This window comes from Sinocyclocheilus grahami, unplaced genomic scaffold (assembly GCF_001515645.1).
Source record: "Sinocyclocheilus grahami isolate Dianchi unplaced genomic scaffold, SAMN03320097.WGS_v1.1 scaffold483.1, whole genome shotgun sequence".
Taxonomy (NCBI): domain Eukaryota; kingdom Metazoa; phylum Chordata; class Actinopteri; order Cypriniformes; family Cyprinidae; genus Sinocyclocheilus; species Sinocyclocheilus grahami.
In genome coordinates, this window is record NW_015505662.1 from 536,628 (window position 1) to 559,964 (window position 23,337).

Consider the following 23,337-nt stretch of genomic DNA (forward strand, 5'->3'; position numbering starts at 1 on the left):
TAAAGCTTTAGAAGAGATCTCAACAACATCACACACTGTGTTCAGATATTTCTCCTTAGCTAGAGACTCTGGTGGTCTCACATTTGTCTCTTTTAAAGCTTTAGAATAGACCTAAACAACATCACACACTGTGTTCGGATATTTCTACTTAGCTAAAGACTCTGGTGGTCTCATATTTGTCTCCTCCAAAGTCTCAAACAAGATCTCAACAGCATTGCACACTGTACTCAGATTTTCTCCTTAGCTAGAGACTCTAGATCTCCCACATTTGTCTCCTTTAAAGCTTTAGAAGAGATCACAACAAAATCACACACTGTGCTCAGATATTTCTCCTTAGCTAAAGACTCTGGTGGTCTCACATTTGTCTCCTCAAACGTTTAGATTAGACCTCAACAACATCACACACTGTGCTTAGATTTTTCTCTTTAGCTAAATAATCTGAGGGTCTCATATTTGTCTCCTGTAAAGCTTTAGAAGAGATCTCAACAACTTTACAAAGTGTGCATCAAGTCAAGTACTTGAAAGGCTATAAATAAAGCGGAAAACATAATAAATTCAGAGTTAAAGGCTATATTGAGAGAGAAATTATGCAGAAATAAGGATAATGTTACTTTTTATAGGACAGTGTTTATGTACTTAGGCACATAATTTGTTGTTGGAAATAGTAATGTAGCGGAGGCCTTAATCAAAACTGATCTATAGAAAATGTAACCCTGGAGCTTTCTTTGCTGAAAGGCACACATGGCTTATTAATTGACTAATTTGATTATTAATACATATCTTCTGGAAGCAGAAAAGGAAAAAAGCACTAGGCCCAGACTGTGTTACACCAGTCTGTCTGAAATCCTGTGCTGACCAGCTGGGCCCCATCTTCACACAGATCTTCAACAGATCACTGGAGCTGTGCGAAGTCCCTTCATGCTTCAAACGCTCCACCATCATCCCCGTCCCAAAGAAACCCAAAATTACGGGACTTAATGACTACAGACCTGTGGCTCTAACGTCTGTGGTCATGAAGTCTTTTGAAACTTGTGCTGGCCTACCTGAAGGACATCACTGGACCATTGCTGGATCCTCTTCAGTTTACCTACAGAGCAAACAAGTCTGTGGACGATGCAGTTAACATTTGACTGCATTATGTTCTGCAACATCTAGACAGACCAGGGACTTATGTGAGGATCCTGTTCATGGACTTCAGCTGAAATTTTAAACTTTTGAGGAGACAAATGTGAGAGATCCAGGGTCTTTAGCTAAGGAGAAATATCTGAACACAGTGTGAGGTTAGAAAGAGCAAACTCTGAGAAATAAAATATTCCTATAATGGAGTCTTGATAGAGATTGCAACAATAAAGAGATATTCTATGTTTCTTCCACCACATTCTCTGTTTTGACTCTTTTTTTCTCAAATATTTATCATGTCTCATTTATGTCTACTTCTATTTCTCCTAAGGAATTTTAGGAGAAATATCTGAAATGCTGTTGATACAAAAATGAGAGATATATGAGAATCTCATCTAAGTCTCCTGAGCTTAGGAAAAGCAATCACTGAGCAATACATTTTTCCTATGGGCATGCCTTTTCATAACTAATTTTTCACAGCGTGTCCTTAATAAATTCTGACAGTATTTTTTTAACTACAAAAGTGGGTTTGCGCTGGTACAAGCTGTTAGTAAATCAGGTCCATATACACTTTTCAAAATTACACTCTGTCTCTGCTGTGGACAATGAAACAAAAATATTGATGACATCATTGTGAACTCAGGGGTGAATACACGGTTTTTTGTCCAATCAAATGCTCTCTAGATTAAAAAAGCCATTTAAATGTTTGGGTTTGGTAAGAATTTTTATTGTTTTTGAAAGAACTCTCTTCTTTAATATTGTTAAATATTATAAAAATTGAAAATAACTGTTTTATATTTCAATTTATTTTAAAATGCAATTTATTCCTGAGATCAAAGCTGAATTTTCAGCATCATTACTCCAGTCTTCAGTGTCACATGATCCTTCAGAAATCATTCTAATATGCTGATTTGCTGCTCAAGAAACATTTATTATTATTATCAATCTTGAAAACATTTGTGCTGCTTTATATTTTTGTGGAAACCGTGATACATTTCTTTTTGGGATTCTTTGATGAATAGATTTTTTCTTGAAATAGAAATCGTTTGTATCATTATACATTTCTTTAATATCACTTTTGATCAATTCAATGCAGTCTTGCTGAGAGAAAGTATTAATTTAATTTATTCATTAAAAAAAAATGGTAGTGTATGTCCTGCAGCAACTTCCTGATTCAATAGGAAATATGACAAAGCAAAAACAAAGTCTTTTCATTGGCAATAACATAGTGAACAGACATTTTAGAGTTCAGTCAATGATGCTGACATGCAGATCCTTGGTTTTGGATATTTAGTTCATCATGAGACACTGCTGAGATGTCAGGTGATTTCAGATCACACGTTAACTCCTGTAACTCCATTCGTGATTCTGAATGACAGACACTGCATGAACGAAACCATATACCATCTTTCGACCTGTCCCAGTAAAGCAGCCTTTACAGCCTGATGTATCATGGAAATTCCAAACCTGGGACGTATAGAACAGGAAACATTGGGATTTATAATTGAATCTTTATATTTTCAAAGCTTTTAGAGAAGGGGTATGGGAGCTGCTTCTGATGTCTTTCTGCACCTGAAAAGTTGAGATTATGTGAAGCAGATAATGGTGTGCGCAGATGTAGCTGCCCTCCCTGGAATTCCTCCTGCTTCTCGAATTTCACCACCATGTCAGTGTACCCCAGTGTAGACACACGCAGCACCGTCCATCCAACTGCCTCTCACCTCACCCAAAATTACACCACCGTTTTAACATGAGCAGTACATCATTTCAGAAGTTAGGTTATTTTTTATTTTTCAGATGTGATGTAATTCAAAAGAAACAGGCTGGTAATTAGTTTGACCTGAAATTTTTACTGATATTAACTTTTTTTTTTTTCACAATGACACAAATAATGACATTACATTAACCCTGTAAAGCCTGGCATATACAATAATAGACTGAAAAATCTGATATTTATACAGTACGATGAAATTCTGTAGTTTCAAAAAATAATGCAAGGCAAATGATGATGAAAGATGAGCATTCATCGAAATTCAGATCTGATACTCACGTTTTAACATGATTTTTTATTTATTTTTTTAATATGTCTGGATAATCAAGTAAAGTTGCTTCAGTCCAGTAAGTGTTTATCACAAAATATTACTAACAGTATAAAATATATTCTTATGTTTGCTTTATAATAATCAGTAAAGATTTCACAGCAAAAAGACATGAAAGATGACCTGAAGAGGGACGTGTTTACAATTACAGTATATTAAAAGGTCTTTACTTAGTAAAAAAAAGTACAAACTATCAATCAGACGACAGAAGTCATACAGTAGATTGTGTACAACAATTATTTCCAGCAATTTGTTGATAATTTTGATCATTTAGAGGCCTAAGCTTAACAGTTAGACATAGCATGTAAAAGCATGCAGTATGTAAAATAGTTTTTTTTTACAATTTAGATTCAAAATCAAATTTGCATGTATAAATATTTTGAATACATTTGTAATTATTTGGGGGCCTAACTAAACCTAATCTTACATGCCACCCCACACACATGCCACAATATTAAATTATCTAACAATAAACCAAAAAGTTTCTTAAAGGGATCCCCGGGTATTAAGACATGTATAGCTTAATATAACGTAAATTATGTCTCTTATTTAAATATATAATAGAAACCCCATGAAAGATGCATGTTATTTAATAAAAATTTTTAATGGTTTTTGGACTATGGGGGGCACCATTATTTTATGTGCACAGTACATTCTGCGTCGATGACGTCAAATGGTTGCACTCGGTGAGCTACTGGTGCTTATTTCTATAGTCTTTGACTTTTTACCGCAACACAACTCAGAATACACAACTCAGAAAATAAAATACTGATACGATATCACATCGTGTGACTTTTGGTTGTAATTTTCAGTCGAAGGGCAACAAGAGAAGCAATGCAAACTTCACAAGAAGAGAAGAAAAGAATGGGAAGATGCCTGTGGACGAATAAAACTTCCTAAAGACCCGCTTCTTTTTTCACTCCACTTTAGTCCTGATGCCTTTGAGTCTTTTAGTAGACCACAGCTACTGAAAGAGCTTACAAACGGCTGAGAAACGCTATGTCATCCTGTAAACATGCCGACGCTAATCATGACGCGCGGCCGCTAGAGGAGTTTCTCAGCGCAGATTTTCCTCGAGATCCAGGGCGTTTAGACTCCATGTGGGGAAAAATCGATGGTACAGCATTTGGTTTAAGCCTATGCTTATCAATCTCCACCTGTAAGCTCTTTCAGTAGCTGTGGTCATCATAACAGTATTGTATTTTCTGAGTTGTCTATTCCGAGTTGGGTTGTGGTAAAATTAGCAACAGGTAGCGGCAGTAGCTCACCGAGTGCAACCATTGTACGTCATCAGAATAATGGCGGCCCCCATAGTCCAAAATATGTATAAAACGATGTGATATTTAAAATAACATAAATCTTTAATGGGTTTTCTACTACATATTTCAGGAAGAGACATCATTTACGTTACATTAAGCCATGCAAGTCTTAATACCCAGGGATCCCTTTAAAAAGAACAATGCTAGAACAGATTTTAGGCTTGCAAATGTAGCCCAAAAGTCACTCAGCACAGGAAACCTAGTTTGGGACTGAATGCAAGTTTGTAGACATCGGTAAACTTTTATTTACCAAAGATTAAGTGAAATAAAAAATATATTTGTTTGATGACTTGATGAATGCAGTCAACAAAGCAATGACATTTTGTTCTCATTGTCTCGTTAGTTTCCTTTTCCCTTTTATTTTGAGAGAAACATCTCTTAAATAAGACTCTTTGGCAATCTCTACCAGTTCCCTCTATTTAGATTAGACTTGGAGAGAAATGAAGGCTGCTGTCATGGAAAGCTTTTATAAATAATAGCGTGTAAGGGTGTAACATCTACTAACTATCGCACCTGCCATAGTCTTTGTCAAGTGAAGGAAAGAAGCCAAACTGTTAACCATAAGTTTATGCATATGTTTCTTAAAGGGCCAGTTCATGACAAAAATACAAATTCTGTCATGGCATTCCAAACTCGTACGGCTTTCTTTCTTCTGTGGAACACAACATATTGAAACAATCTTTCAGTGTTCTGTTTTTCATTATAAAGAAAATCAGAGGAGTCTAATGTTGTACCACTGAATGGACAAAAATAGTAGAAACACTCTGTCAAACAGGTTTGGAATGACATGAGGGTGAAGAATTATAATTTTTGAGTAAACTATCACTTTATGTAGAAAACTGAGAGTATCGGTTGAACTAATCCTATCCAAACAGACAAAAAAAAACAGAGTTCTAGCATGAAACTCTAGATGGCGCAGTCAGATAGGCCTAACTCAATCTGAACTAATGACATCATTATCACATGGCACAGCTGATTGGTTCTCTCCTGTATCGGTAGCCAATGAGCTCGCTGCTCAACATTCAAATATATGACTAGTGCTTGCCGTAGCAGTTGCAGTTTGCTTCAGAAACCCTCCACCTTCCCCAGCTCCACCTGTATAGATCTGCTACGAGTTGATTCATGTATGCTATATGGGGGTTACTTCATGTATGTTATATTTGCAGCAGCAATATTTCTTACATGCTCACAGCAGCATGTTGTGGATGTATTGGCAGTAGCAAGTCTCGGTACTTGCTCTGCCGCAGCAGCGTAGCAGATCTATTCCGTCAAGACCTAATACATTAACATTGTCATTGATTGTACATTACCATGCCAATCCCTCCGAGAGTTGTCATGACAGAAATGCATTTGAAAGCGTAAATAGGAGAGAATTCACAACTCTGACTAGCCAGTTGGAAGACAAATTAAAGACTGAAACCGATTTGAACTACATTTTCAGTTGTTTACAATAACCCTTTGCATAATTTTCCTTATATCAAGTTATATGATACTCTATCATTTATGTGAAACAGCACTAAGCATTTTTGAGAACCATTCATCTATTGTTCAAAAATTGCTTCACTCTCTGCTCTCATCCAGGCCATATTAGGTGAAAAAAGTGAGATGGGATGCTGTTATTAATCGTTGCTTTAAAGACAGAGTGGAAAATATTTCAGGAAAGCTGGTAGTAGTTACCGTGGGGAATTATTCTAAAAATAAAAGATGGCTCCCCCTCTTTTTCAGCTTCTGTAGGACCCACCTTGCTCATAACTCAAGCCAAAAGTCTCTTAAACGTCAGCAAATGACAGTTATTTATGCGCCTCTGTGCAGATTCCATGTTATACACACCTTAAGAAAGGGGCCTCAAGCATTTGAAGGGTAAAACTCGAAGCGTCTGACTAGACAGATACAAAAAATGAACTTTGATTGCCAACCTGACTTCAGTCTCACATGTCACACAACTGTACATTAGTGGTGTTTTACAGGTCATGCATCACTATTACTATTGCTTATACTGAAGGTTAGTGATACGGCACTGGGCTAGCAGAAATCACATGAGATTCAATTGCCCATTAGCTCACATTGAAGGAGAAAGTCAACAAATATCTAAAGACTTGAGATGAGGTCTTTTAACTTAAACTAGTTAGAAACGGTCTACAGTAGCAACCACCACATCACTCTAGCTTGAGAATCAGACCTACAGTATTTTGTTCAATTTTCAATCTAAAAAGAAATGTTGCATGCCTTTTTGTAACGATAATACTCATAGTTGTGTGATTTTATTGAGCAGTGTGGTAAAGATTTAAAAGTTTAGACATCGAGGCAGCTAAAGTCTTAAGTTCAAAACCATTTTATTGTATCATTTGCAAATATCTGATTTGTCAAATACAAATTCCAAAATTACATCTCCTACATATCTATGATTTTAAAGATATAATATCTTGTTATAATGGTAAAAACATTATTTTTATGACATAATGGGTGGGTTGCACCAATAAGGATTAATCTTAAATCTAGATTAAATCAAGGTTGATCTAGTAATTATGTTGCACCAAACTTTAAACCTTGTTTAAAAATAAGCAGGTTTACATTTAAACCATTATCTTGATCCTGGATTTAATTTATATTTAAAATAGATTAACTTTAATCCTGTTGCACCATAACTTTAAACTCAGATTTAAATCTCAATTAGGGATTCATTTTAAATTTACAGGTGAGGAGGTTTAAATGAAATAAAGTGCACCTACAATTACAATTATGTGGCTGATTAAACAAAGAAAACATCAGAGGGTGTGTCGTGAGGTCTCAGAGAGGAGTTTATTACAAATAAAAATTAAGATTAAACCACACTGAGCCGGTGTTCTAGATTGTGAGGGTCTTGGTAACCCATAGTAAACTTGCGTCTGCTATCGAGTCCGGGATGTGAATACGTCAATCATCTCGGTGCATCCCGGTGTAAGACAAAAAAAAGAAAACAGAAATAGGTCTATACTGTATAGCATTTAACGGCAGTGGTGATGATGAAGTGATAGCGGGCCGCTCGTTTCCCACGCCCGATCCGCGCATGCTGCTGGGCGGCGATCAAATGGACAGGGCACCACTGTTACGAGAGGAGGTTCGCGAATCATGCCAGTTGCTTTCTCTTATCTCGGTTGTTTTGTCATAAGATATACTCCATTAATTGATACTATAAATATATTTCCAGGATTATGAAATCTGTATGCACTGCCTAAATGTATTCGTCGCTTGCTTGATCAGCCATTTGAATAATGGTCTCTCTAGTTTATTAAAATGGCAGATATTTTACAAGTTTATTTCCTTTATCGACAAGAGCAACTTATGTCAGAAAGAGAGTTTGGTAGTCAGCAAAGAAGGATAATGAATGAATATTAACATTGTTGCTGTTTAATTGCTATGGCGAATCCATCATGGCGGAGAAAATTAATCGTAGCTGGAGGTTTTAATCGCAGGTTAGAATTCGAATCCCCGATTTGTTAATCTGTGTTTAAAATTAAGTGGTGCAACACAACTCGATTTAAAATAAAACCCAGATTAACAAATCCTTGATGAGCTCTAAACTTTGCTTAAATTAATACTTGTTGGTGCAACTCACCCAATATGTCATTGTTACGAGAAAATATATATTGTTTAAACAAAACATCTCGTTATTAAAGATGCGATTTCAAGTTTTCCTTTCTCTTTGGAGTGTTACAAGCTGTTCGTGCATAGATAAGATCCCTAAAGTTGCAAAGACTAAAGTCTCAAACCCAAAGAGATATTCTTTATAAAAGTTAAGAGTCAACCACGCCCACCTAAAACGCCTCGTTTAAACACGCCCCCACATGTCTACGTCACTGTGGGGAATGATTTGCATAACACCACCCAAATGTTCACTCAAAGGAAGAAGGCGTAACTTTTATTCTCGCTGTAGTATTGTTGTTGCCGCCGCCGCCATGTCGTGGAGACTCTGTGTGTTTCATTGTGAAAGCGAAACTACTTTGTTTGGTCTTCCAAAAGAGGACATGACTAGAAATCATGATGGCTTATCTTACTTAGTATTTTTGTCTTGTTTCTAGTCAAAATATCTAAAAATTCTTAAATACAGATACTTTTACTAAATAAGCCAATTGACTTGAGATATTTAGTCTTGTTTCCAGGGGGAAAAAACTAAATTAAATTAAAGTATCTTGATTTCAGAATTTTTTACAAAAAAAAAATTACCAGAAGCATAAATTAAATTCCATTCAACTAATAATTTTTGAGCCCAAAAGAATTACATCAAGATAACGCGACACCACAAAAACACACATTTCCAGACCCTTTACTACTGAAACGCAGCAGACAAGGAAACAAACAAACAAAAAACATTTCACTGACATTTTTAAGTGTAAACAGGGAAAATTGTGAACACGATCATATTTTTTCATCATGTTTTGGTGCATGTATGTGTGTTATTAATTTAAATTAATTAATTTTGATTTTTTTCCGCAACAGTTTTGGAAAGCCACAATAATTGACTGAAAGAGGGAAATTTCGTGTTTTGACAGTGTCAGTGTCTATTTACAACTAATTTTTTTGAGTTTTGATAATTAAATACATTTAATTAATTAACTGATTATTATTAAATACATTTATTTATTTATATTTGTGGTACATATAGCTAACATGGGTCAAGTTATCACACATAGACAAAGGAGGACAATCACTACTTGGAAACCGTCAAAATCTAAATATGTCTCCTTCTCTTTAAGTTTCTTTCAGTCATCATGTTGGCCTAGACACAAGTGTCAGTGAACCCAGTAAAGGACACAACTTGCCCGGACACTTCAATAATGTCTCTCATCAACAAAGTGGACAAAGCTATTTGACAGACATCGCATGACCGAAGCTCCACATCACCAACCTGTTTAAAACCACTATCCAATTTCAAGGCCTAAATGTAAATATACAGTGCTGAAAAGTTTAGCTTTGGGTTTGCCCCGAGTCGCCGAGGGCTCGTTTTACAGGCCTGCACAACAACATGCCATTTGGCTGCAGAACAGCAACTCAGGAAAAACAATTATGTCCATTATCAACACATCGCCGACCAATAGCAGGCGAGAGCCGTGGCCACAGGCAGCTGCTGGGTTGCCTTACGAATCTGAGCCAACATGATTGTCATTGTTATGCCACTGGGCATTATACACCAAGATATGTCTGCGGTTACTTGGCAACCCGGGACAGCTGCATTGGCAGGAAGCTCAACATTTCTGTATTAAAAGTGAGCCAATTAGAGAGGGGTTTGAGAGGTCTCTACAAAATCAAGGCCGTTCTCTAGCGAGGTGGAAAATGGACCAAATCATGTGATTGTTCCGGTTAAACTGCTCAAGCCGTTGCATAACACTCAGTGGGCCAAACAATGATCTAGGAAATCATAAAAGGCCTTTGTTTATGTCACATGACGAATATTATGACCTTAGCTGATGGCATGCCCTTTCACTTTAATCTAATTCTGTTCAGCTGTCTGGGACACAGATTACCATTTTCACCTTTCAGCTGCCGAAAGCTTACACACTATCTTGGAAGACACCAATGCGTGCACAAATAATGCGGCTGTACGAAAAAAGCAGTGTGACCGTGTTGAGTAAATAGGGTTATTAATTGCTGGATTGTGCGTGGGTGACAAGGTGCTGTGAGAGTGTGAGAGTGTCTTGGCTTTGAGTGGTAACCATGTTTAGAGACCAGCTGCCCACCCACACAAGCCTCACAGGCACGCCTGCTGGTCCGAAGCACGAGGAGTCATCGCAAAGCCCCTTCAGTGAACCATTTACTGAACATATATAATATGTCAAAGTCGGTAAGCTGCCACTTTTGTAGCCCAAAAAATGCTACGTTTGCACTTTGAGTGTGAGTACTAGTGGCAGCTTATTGCCAAATGTGTTAAAAAACTTAACTACTAATGTGTTACAGTGTTGTGTTACATATATTAACCATTTACTGAACATATATAATATGTCAAAGCCGGTAAGCTGCCACTTTTGTAGCCCAAAAAATGCTATGTTTGCACTTTGAGTGTGAGTACTAGTGGCAGCTTATTGCCAAATGTGTTAAAAAACTTAACAACTAATGTGTTACAGTGTTGTGTTACATGTAATAACCATTTACTGAACATATAAAATGTAAAAGCCGGTAAGCTGCCACATTTGTAGCCCACAAAAATGCTACGTTTGCACTTTGAGTGTGAGTACTAGTGGCAGCTTATTGCCAAATGTGTTAAGAAACTTAACTACTAATGTGTTACAGTGTTGTGTTACATATATTAACCATTTACTGAACATATAAATTGTCAAAGCCGGTAAGCTGCCACTTTTGTAGCTGAAAAAAAAAATGTCTACGTTTGCAATTTGAGTGTGAATACTAGTGACAGCTTATTGCCAAATGTGTTAAGAAACTTAACTACTAATGTGTTACAGTGTTGTGTTACATATATTAACCATTTACTGAACATATAAAATGTCAAACACTTGGGGCTCAAAAAGTGCTACGTTTGCACTATGAGTGTAAGTACTAGTGGCAGCTTATTGCCACCAGTGTTAGAAAACTTGACTGCTATGACTAATGTGTTACAATGTTGTGTTACTCACTGTAAAAATTAACCTCTTACTGTAGGTATGCCATTACCTTTAATGGAAAGTAACACATTCATTTCTAATTCAAACATGAATCAATCTTGAATGTTGCTATTTAGACAAAAAGGGTATTTTTATTATTTTTTTATTTTTCTTATGCACAACAACAGCAGCTGTATGCTCCAGGGTGGAACTGTCACAAATTGTTTTCAAAACTGTCCTGGAGCACCAGCACTGTCTCCCTCATCTAACACACACGATTCAACTCGTCAGCTCATTAGTAGAGACTTTAAGACCAGAAGTGGGCCAGAAAAGGTAAAGAGTTATGAGAAAATATGATGCGTGTCAGATCTGCATCATGTTCAGCAGCGGCAGCTCTTAAAGCAGCCAAAATAACCTAATAACCCAGCTGATGTGATGTCTGATCATCAAAGAGCAAAAGAAAAAAGAGGAAATCAATATATTTTGTAGCTTTAAGGATTCATCTATATTTAATTTAGAATTTAGTGTTTATTCAATTTCTGTATATTTCCTACTTGCTGAAGGGCACAGGCAAACATAACATTTATTACAATGGGTTTATGTGAGGATTGTTTTATGTTCAAAAATGAAGTTGTTTATTTTTAAAGTCTAATAAATGTTAAACTTTATAGCTCTCAATTATACTGTAATGTTGAATGCCTATAGTCAGTGATTAAATATGGGGGGGGGGGGGTTCTATACTGAATCATAGAGACATCAGTAGTATCGGTGGATTAGAGGATGCCATTAAACAAATATAAAAATATACTGTCTTTATGTTGTTTCTACATAAATTCTACAAACACTCCAAATCCCATTTGGGGGTCTCATTTGACATCCATTTCTACCCTGTCCTGAGCTACAGATCCATAATATGACTACACTGCTGCTTCTGTCTTGTTTTACTGAAATGAACTAGATGCTGTTACTTTTAGCTAATGAACATAAATGAGTGACTCTTTTAATTCATTGTTCAAAGTTGGTTAGTTAATCAATTCACTGTTGTTATTCTTTGTCAATTGGAATTATTAGATTTTGTTTTTTGCTTGTTTTTTGTTCAACTCATGGACCAAAGCACTCCACGGACCACAGTTTGTGAACTTGTTTGAAAGTGATTGATGAAGTGCTGTAGTGATGGATAGTGACAGGACCTCACATCTTTACACTGATAATCTGAAGGTCTTTCTGAGGAGCTCTTCGTCACCTCCCTGACCTTACAGATTCTTAGAATACCACGTTTAGCCATATGGTCAATTCTAGGAAGAGTCTTGATGGTTTCAAACTTCTGTCACATGTCAATGACGTATGCATCTGGGAAGCTTGAATTATATAGCTTTTTCCAGCTAAAGGGATTGACACATCGCTATACTGGGGGTCGACGGCAGTTCTGGTTTCTGCCGTGTGGTTGAATCATATGTTAATAACCACTGATTAAAGTTTCATTAAATACTTAAATACTTCACTTAAATACTCAAAATATGCTGCGAGACAGCTTCACTCATTGCCAGATTCTGTGAGTTCATTGAGTGAAGCAGTTGTTAAACAGGATTTGATTCAAACAGGTAACTTTTTTTATGAACACTTCTTCACAAGAGTCATTTCATCATGAATTGGAGGACACTATAACTTACACTATACAATAAAATAAACTTTGCTATGGCACTGCAGATTTAACCCTTGTATTATGTTACAGTTCTGTAACAATTCAAGTTAAATGTTAAACGGATTCAATAAAATTCAATAAAATCAATACAAACCTATAACATGAATACTTCTCACACAGTACAAAAAAAGAAAATAAATAAATAATAAATGAAAATTTGATTGCACACTTTTTCGTGATGCAGACTTATTTCACATTAAATACTGCAAGACTATGAAAATTGGGAGTGGCTTATGTTTTAATGCACTACGCCTCTGTCCGTAACCATGTCCAACCCTGCCTCGAATCAAACTAACAGCCAGATATAAACACAATGCTTATTTAAATCTGCCTGAGAGGCCTAATTAACTCTCGATATAAACATCAGGTATCTGCTGACAAATACCAATGGGTTCAGACTCAAGTCCAATGTCCTTTGTTTTGCAATCTTTCACCAAGCAGAAGTAACCATCCGTATTGTGTTACGTTCTCTATGTACAGTAGAGCCCTGTGATCTCAGGCAAGTTTTGAAATGTGTACATAGTCACAAGTGAATGCATGTTTGGACTGGTCAACAAAGTGTGAAACGGCAGGGTGGCCCAATTTGGCTAAGGGGGTGACAGTTTGTGGCACGGAGCTCCTCTTTGCTTACCTGAGGATCCCAGGAAGTAGCGTTCTAAAACTGACCCGAAGCCAGAAGGGTTGTCCCTAAGGTCACTGACTGTGAAGTGCTGCATGGAAATGTTGGCTTCGTTTATCGGCCAGTTGGGTGCATGGACACTGGCACCTCCGTACCACGAAATATTCACCATGGAGAAACAGTCCTAAGAGAGAAAGAGGGTGACTATCCTTAAAATGTATCGTTATGGTCCATCTATACCATAGGTAGATCATTTATTGCACGTTGAAGTACTAATTATACATTTATTTTTTGAGTTTCTTCATATAGATTGTATGAGGTTTTCATTAGTGAGCAAAATCTGGACATCCAGCTAAGAAGCTTTTGGCTCTCATAACACATGAAAACAGGTGCAGAATACCAATAAGTCAAAGGATTGGACTGAACAAAGAGTTCTTATAGGCTTAAATTTATAATAACACACGACAGAGCATTACTGAGGTAGGAAATGTGGGAAATGAAGGGATTCAACTAGAAAACTTCCGAACTGCATTAGGTGCTTGCTGAACAAAGAAAGACCTTGTCTTATCGGATATCTGTGGAATGTATCTTTGTGGCCATTTTAGTCTGGTGAACTTTAAACCCTGCTTTAAAATCTTTTTTGGCAGGTATGAATGCAAAGTAAATAAGTTTTTATGAATAACAATATAACCCCATAAAAAAACTAATAATAAAACTATTTAAAGTCAAATAAAAACCACCAATTAAATAATAAATAAAAACGTTACAGTTGCAAATGTTTATCCTTGTAACACTGAAACAAGAATCCATTAAATAATTGTTTGTTTACACTTAATTAGGACCTGAAGCCCCTCAAATAATGCCAAAACAAAAATATGAAGGTCTTAAAAGTACATATTTTTATATAGGGCTATATTTCAATTGAGATTTCAAACATTTCAAAAACCTCAACAAAAAAAAAACAGATTAAAATTTAGTCAAGCCGATTATTTTCAACGAGCGATTAAATAAGCCCTAGCGAACAAAAATCGTGTTTTAGCGGTAACCATTGCAACTCCAGCAAGTACTTATTGTTAGGATCGTCACTGACAAAACAAACACATCAGCATTGTCACTTATTGATTTGTATATTATAAATACTTTATACAAATGTAGGGTTTTGTTTAACAATCTTTAAATTAACCTTTGGCTGCGATTATTTGGTTTCTGTGCGAGAAATTTTCACACCATACAATTTTGGTGGTTCTTGCTATGGTTCTTGAATATTTTGAATGAAAGTTCTACATGTTATAAGGTTCTTCAGAAACAAATACGATGCTTTTTTCTTTTTCTTTTTTAAAACAAGTTATTTTTGTGGAACTTAAAAATGGTTCCTCAATGACACGTATGGTTCTATTTGGAACATAGCCTATATTTTCAAAAGTGTTCTAAAAAAAGTTCTAATGGCATTTTTACCTTCAGGTCCACATGACAGTGAATTGGAGTCCAGGTTACACTGTAACACTCGGTATCTGAGTCCTCCTCTGATTCCAAAGATATCTTCACCTCTGCGACCGAATCCCAAGTGTAGCAGAACTCGGTTTTGTTAAGCCAGCACATGTTCCTCACGAACGGAACCTCAATATCGGTGTTCCCCACGTTCTCCACGACTATCTCCGCAAAGGTCTTGTCCTCAGTTAGTGTCTGTATGACCAGAGTTTGCGTCCGTCTCTCCCAAATAAGCCCACTAAAGCTCCCCTTCAGGATCCAGTTCTTGTTGGGCTGATCCACAACTTGCCAATAAATGATCCCAATTGTCATGACAAAAAAGACAGCAACTCCCAAGCAAGCAATAGCCCCCTTCCAGGTCTCGTTCATCTCTTTCAACCCCGTGTCCCATGTCACCTCTGGGATCGGACTTGGGTTCCTGTTGCGAGAGTGTGGCATGATGATTTCACAAAGAAGAAGAAGAAAAAGATCTAATCGAAAGTGGTGATAGAAAGTAACAATCTCTCTGCTAAACCATGCAGAATCTTCATCATGTCATGCTCCTTCACGAGTTCGATTGTCTGTGAATGTGATTTTTTGAATTGGATCTAATTGCGTTGCTGCGCGCACCGGCCGCCAGACATCTACGGATCCAGGTCAAGTTCTCCAAACACAATCATTCCAGAATAAATCAGAAAAGTAATGCATGCTGTTTCCAGTGCTACAGCACAGCAGGTTAAAAGCATTGATCGCAGAAGAGTGAGCAGCCTTACCCGGGTTTGGCAGCAATGCCTACAAATAGCTCCTCAGCGTCTTATTTGCTTGGCCTGCACTTTTGCGCGCTGGTGTGACGTAACTCCATACTGCTTCTTCAGAAAGGTACGAGAGAAAGTGATTAGGCGAGCTTTGCGATTACCGGGGCCCCCGGTTAGGGGCCGGACAGGGCGCAGCGTGTGTGTGAATCGCCCATTCTCACTATCTGAGTGCATGCGCTTGGCATTTGGAGACGCGCGTGCAGTGATTATGCGCAAGTAACATGCATCAGCCCTGCGCACAATGTTTCAGCGTCCTGTAACTGTTCAAGCAGGTGCGCGAAGCTTTAATCGCAAGCTACATTTCTTTTGGTCTAATATTCAACTGGGGAAAGCTTAAATTGATGTTTAATCTGTGCAAACTATTACTTGATTCTCCTCCCAACAGTTGCGCTCGCCATCTACGCGTCACACTTGTGTTGCATCGTGCGTGTGTTGTTCCTAAATTGCATTGTACTATATCATGTATATTAAATTGTGTGTATTTATTGTATTTTGTACATTTTCATAAGGGTCAATGACAAATAAAATGTAAATAATAATAATAATAATAATAATAATAATAATAATGATAGATAGATAGATAGATACATAGATAGATAGATACATAGATAGACAGATAGATAAAAAAATATTTTTGTTTAAAATAAGTGACAAGCTTACAGAAATGTACTCTTCGTGTTAAATTCAAAAACATTTATACAATTCTTGACCCTTTTTTTATTTAATGAGACTAAAATGCCAAGTGATAACTACTAGTTAATAACGACTTATCTATCTATCTATCTATCTATCTATCTATCTATCTATCTATCTATCTGTCTATCTGTCTGTCTGTCTGTCTGTCTGTCTGTCTGTCTGTCTTTCTGTCTGTCTGTCTGTCTGTCTGTCTGTCTGTCTGTCTGTCTGTCTGTCTATCTATCTATCTATCTATCTATCTATCTGTTTGTCTGTCTATCTGTCTGTCTGTCTGTCTGTCTGTCTGTCTGTCTATCATCTGTCTATCTGTCTGTCTGTCTGTCTGTCTGTCTGTCAATCTATCTATCTATCTATCTATCTATCTATCTATCTATCTATCTATCTATCTATCTATCTATCTATCTATCTATCTATCTATCTATCTATCTATCAAATTCAAATTCAAATTCAAATTCAAATTCAAATTCAAAATTGATTTAATGGCATGACTGTAAAAAAAAAATGCAATATTGCCAATGCTTGGAGTATGTGGAGAAACATAATAATAACAATGAAAATACCAAAATAATAGAAGAAAACATTATAACAATAAATAGTGTAACAAATTAGAACATGTGTGAACATTTGATACCACAGTGTTTAACACATAAACACACACATGCTGAGGGTCACTGTGGTGTACAGTAGGGTAACACACTGAGGTCAGATACGATACATACACTAGATTCACCTGCTGTCTCTCTGTGGCACATCCACACATACTGTACCGCGCAGCCAGTGTTGCTGTCTGTCCCTCTCCTAATACTATCTGTATTTGTTCCTATTCAGTCATGGCTGTAAAGTTCTTTTATGATATTTGTGAATTTGTTCATATATGAACAAATTCATGTGTATGTTTAAAGCCAATTCGTATTGCACATTCGTTGTTTCAATGCACTTATTTTTTGAATGTCATAAACTTTACTCCTTCCACCACTTTGTTCAGGTTTGTAATATAATCCATCATGCCAAAGAGAATCAAATGCTTTTTTGAAATCGACAAAGCATGCAAATATGTTTCTGTGTTTGGTGTGTTTTACGTGTTTATTGATTAGGGCGTGTAGGGTGTAAATGTGGACAATAGTTCTATGATTTGGAAGAAAGCCAATCTGACTCAGGTTCAGGACACTGTGTATTCGTTAAGGAAGTTCACTATTATATTGTTTAAAATACTGCTAAATAACTTCTCCAGATAACTGCTCACACAAATGCCTCTGAAATGATTAGGGTCCAATTTATCTCCACTCTTTGTGAATTGGGGTAATACGTCCTTGGCTCCAGATGTCAGGAAAACAGGCTGAACCGTCTGAAGCTCAGGTGTGCTGTTTCAGCATTTCACGTAGAATGCTGTCAGACTCAGGACCACAAGATTTTTTTTTACATTTTTGGCTTTTGAGTTATTTTGTCAATTTTTCATGTGTAATTGGGAAGTTGAGTGTTTTTTATTATTTTTTATTGTGTTTTCATAAGTTTGTAGACTTTGTTTGATCTGATCATAATTGTTATTGAGTTGTTTTGAAGGGATTTCTTTATATAAAGTTTCCAAATGTTTTTCCATCCTGTACTGGTAAGTCTTGTGATTTTTGTTGTCTATCTATCTATCTATCTATCTATCTATCTATCTATCTATCTATCTATCTATCTATCTATCTATCTATCTATCTATCTATCTATCTATCTATATATCTATCTATCTACAGCTTCCCCAGAAAACTCCTGAGAAAGGGCTTCTGATAGTGACACACTGATGTGTTGAAGCGTCCGATTGCCTGAATGCCTTGAAGATTAGTTGTGACTGGCTCAGATTCTGTAAGTCAGCCCTTTTGCACCTCAGGATTCTGCTGGCAGGGCTGTGGTCATTGGATAAGGCTATGGGAACCTCACCTTGGCTGTTCACTCTTCTCCAATAATCACATAACCACTAGATGGCTTCACCTATCAGCTGACTACTGGCTGTCCCCGTTTTCCTTTCTCTTATTTGTTTTCATTTCGATTCATGTTCAGATTTGGACATATTAAACTGTTCCAGAATGCTAAGGGTTGCCATTTTAAACTTCTGCACTTGCCTGCGGATGTGTGTGCCTGTGTGTAAATTATGTGTGTGTGTGTGTGTGTGTGTGTGACTTAATAACCAAGTTCAACTTTACAGTGGCCTTGGCTCAGGGTCAGAGTTGAGCGTGCTATGGGGCCATGTCCAAAGGAAGAGTCTCAATTTACACATCAACTATAGGACTCCGTTGAGAAGTGCTATAAATAACAGCTTGAATGATTGGTGGCTGGCTCTGCTTTCCACAGACTGTGAGCATGAAGAGTGAAAAACAAACGGTAGTATATATAGTGAATAATTCAGTGAATGACATTAAACTTTGATGTTGTTTTTATCATGTGTAATTGGTATATTTGTACAGTGGAATCCAGAGACCACCAGCAAAAAATGATTCTCCTTTGCATTTTTCATTTTAAATGACATTACCAGCAGAATAATATTTATTTATTTATTTCCATCTGTTGTACTTAAATCAAATTAAATATAAATAAATAAATATACAACAATTTCTATTTTATATGAGATTATCAGCAGTAAAATTATTTTATTTTTTGCATTGATTTATTTCCCTATGCTGCCATTTAAACACATAAAACAATTAAACTGGATAACAATAAATAAATACAACATGTTTCATTTTTAACTATATTATCAGCAGTACAATTATTTTATTTAGTTTTTATGTGTATTTATTTCCTTCTTTTGCACTTGAAAACAAACAAACAAACAAACAAACAAATAAATAAATAAATAAATAATAACATTTGAAATGATATTATCAGCAGTAAAATTATTTTCATTTTTTGTATTTATTTTCCTGTTTTGCACTTAAACAAATGAAACCATTTAAAAATAAATAAATAAATAATACACCCATTTATTACTTTATCTATTTTTTCTATTTATTTATTTCAGTATTTTGCACTTGAACAAATAAATAAACATTACATAGAGAGAGAGAGAGAGAGAGAGAGAGAGAGAGAGAGAGAGATTATTTTCAATGTGTTCACAAATGTTTGCACCTCACTGTATGTTATTGAGGTGCTCAACTCGTCAACTCGTCACATGCATCCATCTCTTCTATTCTCATGAAGCAAGTCTTCTGGAATGTTTTGGACCACCTTGATTTTTACAGTTGCAGATCTTTTTCATGTACATTCATGTAACATAATATCCCAGTCAATGCAATAACGGAAAATATGAGTGGCATGGCAGTCCCTCAAGGAAATATAAAATGCTATTTGACAAAAATGTAAAAGAAAAAAAAAAAAAAACTGCAGACCTTTACAAGCATAAGTATTCACTTTAAGCAAAACTACTTTTCCATCTTCCTGTCTGGATCTTCAATTTACAATTTCCCCTTCCCTTTGGATATTTAATATAACCCGAGCTGGGAAAGTTTCCATAGCGTTTCTCGCACTTGCACTTCTGGCGTCTCCGCCACAGTTAACCCCAATCTTTATTTATTTATTTTTTTTCTGGTGCACATATTTAATCTAGCTAAACAAATTTCCATTCTGATTGCCTTGCTGACCGATTTTCCATGCAAATACATTTCCATGCCAATTAATTTTTAAGAGAATTTTGTTGAATTGGGTGATGGTAGCAGAACAGAAAAAAAGTTTAACATTAATTTTACTGATTAAATTACTAAAGTTTTACACTTTTTTATTAATTATTAGCTACTCTCTCTCTCTCTCTCTCGCTCTCTCTCTCTCTCTCTCTCTCTCAAAAAAAAAAGGAAAACCAAATAGGCCTACATGAAACATTAAATAAATCACTTGATAGATAAAGCAAACTTACAGTGAGTCTAATGTTGTAAGCACTATGGTTTGTAGTAATTTGAATAAGTACTTAATAAAACTAATTAAGAAGCAAATTTTTCATTATCTTTAAGATATTTCGTGAAAAGTAATTTTGTTCATTTCATATTTTACCCCACAGCAGAGCAGGCATCAGTTTCAGTCACAAACAAACTGCATGGGCCAATCTATAAATGGCAGCATTGGAAAACAGTGTGTGAACAGACCTTTGCTTGAAGGTTGAGAGGAGTCGAGTTGCAGGAGCACGTCTCCTCTAACCCCACCCTTTGCTAAACATTGGCACAGAGACAAGGCTCTCGAGCTGTGATTCAATTACAAGAGCCTCGGCCAACTGTCCAAACCCCAAGAGCTCTTTCTAATCTCACTCAGGTACCTGATAAACAATTACACTAACGGCCAGGTAGGCTACTGCTTGTTTCTGCTGAAAATAATCTTTATGAGATTTTTGATAATTAAAAGTGACACACAAAAAAAATGAAAGAACCAATCTGGAGTGAGTTTCCCAAAAGCATCGTTAGATATGGTAGTTAGTTCCATTGAAATCTATTGGTAACGATGAAACTTGCGGCCATAGTTGCTTTAGGGAAACGCACCTCAGGACACCAAAAGGACAATTCTGACAAACACCCCAAAAGTCATACGCATGTACGCATGTACATGTACGAACAAAAGGCGCAGAGGTGAAATTACAGGTCCTGCCATAATAACAGTGAATAATTGTATACTTTGGCGAGTGTCCTGGTTAGGAGACCGTTATTTTAACACCCATATATTTGTGAGTCAATGTTGGTTCAGGTTTGCGGATCACTGTTGAACTGTGGACAAGGCTGCCCTCTTCTGGAAAGAGCTTTACAACACCGATACTTAAAGGGGTCCTATTATGCTTTTTCGCTTTTTCAACTTTAGTTAGTCTGTAATGTTGCTGTTTGAGCATAAAAAAAGATCTGCAAAGTTAAAAAGCTCAAAGTCCACTTCAAAATGAGATATTTTAGAAAACAGAAATCAATTTTCAAAAACTACAACGAACAACTCGTTTGGACTACAACGCTTATTTTCCGGGATTTGTGATATCACAAATATCGAGGAATGGGACGAGACCTGGTTGAGCTGCACTAGAGAAGGCAATGAGTTTTATCACTGTGCCGGAGACACGCTAGCTTTATCAAGACAGATGAACTTAGAGTGCTTACAATCATCCGGGTTTAAATCGTGCTCAAATTGATTTGATTTTGACGCAATATTTACACTGAATCTCGCAGGTGGCTATGGTAAGGGGCGTGACATTTCCCGACCAGGCGCCGAGTGCTGCCAATCACAACACACACTGGCCCAGCTAAGCGATCACAGCACACACTGGCCCAGCTAACCGATCACAGCACACACTGGCCCAGCTAACAATCACAACACATTTCGTATTTCAGAAGGCGGGCCTTCATTTGATACAGGAACTATTCGAGCCTTTCATGCCAGACTGGGGAGAGAGGTGTTGTAATAATGTAAAATATGTGAAAAATAATGTGTTTTTCAAACAACCTAGTATGAGAGCTTGTTCTAGTACACCCCCAAAACAAAATCAAGACTTTGTAAAAGAGCATAATAGGACCCCTTTAAAGAGCTACTGAGTTTACAATGACCTGTTGGAGAAGAAGTCGTGATGTTCCAGTTGTCATGTCTGTTGTGACAGTGTAAATATTAATAACTTTTAATGAACAAAATTGTTGCATTTTAACGTAAAGTGACAGGTTTCAAATGAAAACAAATTGTTATATTTCCTAGTTCAGTGGCCAAAATATCAATAAATATCAATAATTAAATCTAAATTTAAAAAAGGGCCAATCTGTTTTTGTATTTTTTTTTATTATTATTGTTGCATGTTTCATATACTATTAAAATGATTATTATTATGATGTTTGCGGGGCAAACTGACTAACTGGTTTTAATAAAATTCAAACCAAAAACCAACCAAAACAACACAACCAATCCAAACCAAAACAACCAAAAATCACACTATGAAAATCAGTAAATAACAAAAAAGCACATTACAAAAACAAAATAAATATTTCCTCATTTCTAATAGCCTATCTTCTAAACATTTTCTGTATTTTCATTTTCGCAAGCTGTGAATATAATTACAAAATTAACTGTTCAAATGTTATTTTAAGTTAATAAATGGATCTGTACCATCCCTATAGCCTTATAATTTTGCATATTAGGTTCATTTCGATCACTTCAGTTGTCATGTCTGTTGTGACAGTGTAAATATTAATAACTTTTAATGAACAAAATTGTTGCATTTTAACGTAAGGAGACAGGTTTCAAATGAAAACAAATTGTTATATTTCCTAGTTCAGTGGCCAAAATATCAATAATTAAATCTAAATTTAAAAAAGGGCCAATCTGTTTTTGTATTTTTTTTTATTATTATTGTTGCATGTTTCATATACTATTAAAATGATTATTATTATGATGTTTGCGGGGCAAACTGACTAACTGGTTTTAATAAAATTCAAACCAAAAACCAACCAAAACAACACAACCAATCCAAACCAAAACAACCAAAAATCACACTATGAAAATCAGTAAATAACAAAAAAGCACATTACAAAAACAAAATAAATATTTCCTCATTTCTAATAGCCTATCTTCTAAACATTTTCTGTATTTTCATTTTCGCAAGCTGTGAATATAATTACAAAATTAACTGTTCAAATGTTATTTTAAGTTAATAAATGGATCTGTACCATCCCTATAGCCTTATAATTTTGCATATTAGGTTCATTTCGATCACAGAGTATGTGTTTTCAGTTTTATTTATTTATTCATACCCAGATAGCACACGGACGTCTGCAAGATGTCTGTTAAAGATCGCTTCATCTGGAAAGCATCTGTTGTGTATCTAATAGACGTCTCTAAGATACATTCTAAATCATAAACATCTTAAAGACATTTTCTAAACGCCTGTTTGACATCTGATAGGAAACATCCCATAGATGTATTGCAGGTGAGCAAACACACTAAAA

The 23,337-nt window shown here is 36.1% G+C and overlaps 1 protein-coding gene across 2 annotated transcripts in view; it reads right to left on the reverse strand.

Annotated features, from left to right (window-relative positions):
- The window catches only part of LOC107553856 (SITS-binding protein), a 40,370-nt gene extending 24,690 nt beyond the window's left edge, over nt 1-15,680 (reverse strand). For both annotated transcript variants that reach the window (XM_016236174.1, XM_016236175.1), the window contains exons 1-2: nt 14,886-15,680; nt 13,443-13,614 (exon numbers count right to left, since the gene is read on the reverse strand). In XM_016236174.1, the coding sequence (XP_016091660.1) occupies nt 13,443-13,614; nt 14,886-15,356 (643 nt within the window). In that variant the 5' untranslated portion in view covers nt 15,357-15,680. The remainder of the gene's footprint in view (nt 1-13,442; nt 13,615-14,885) is intronic.
- Between the last annotated feature and the right edge of the window lie 7,657 nt (nt 15,681-23,337).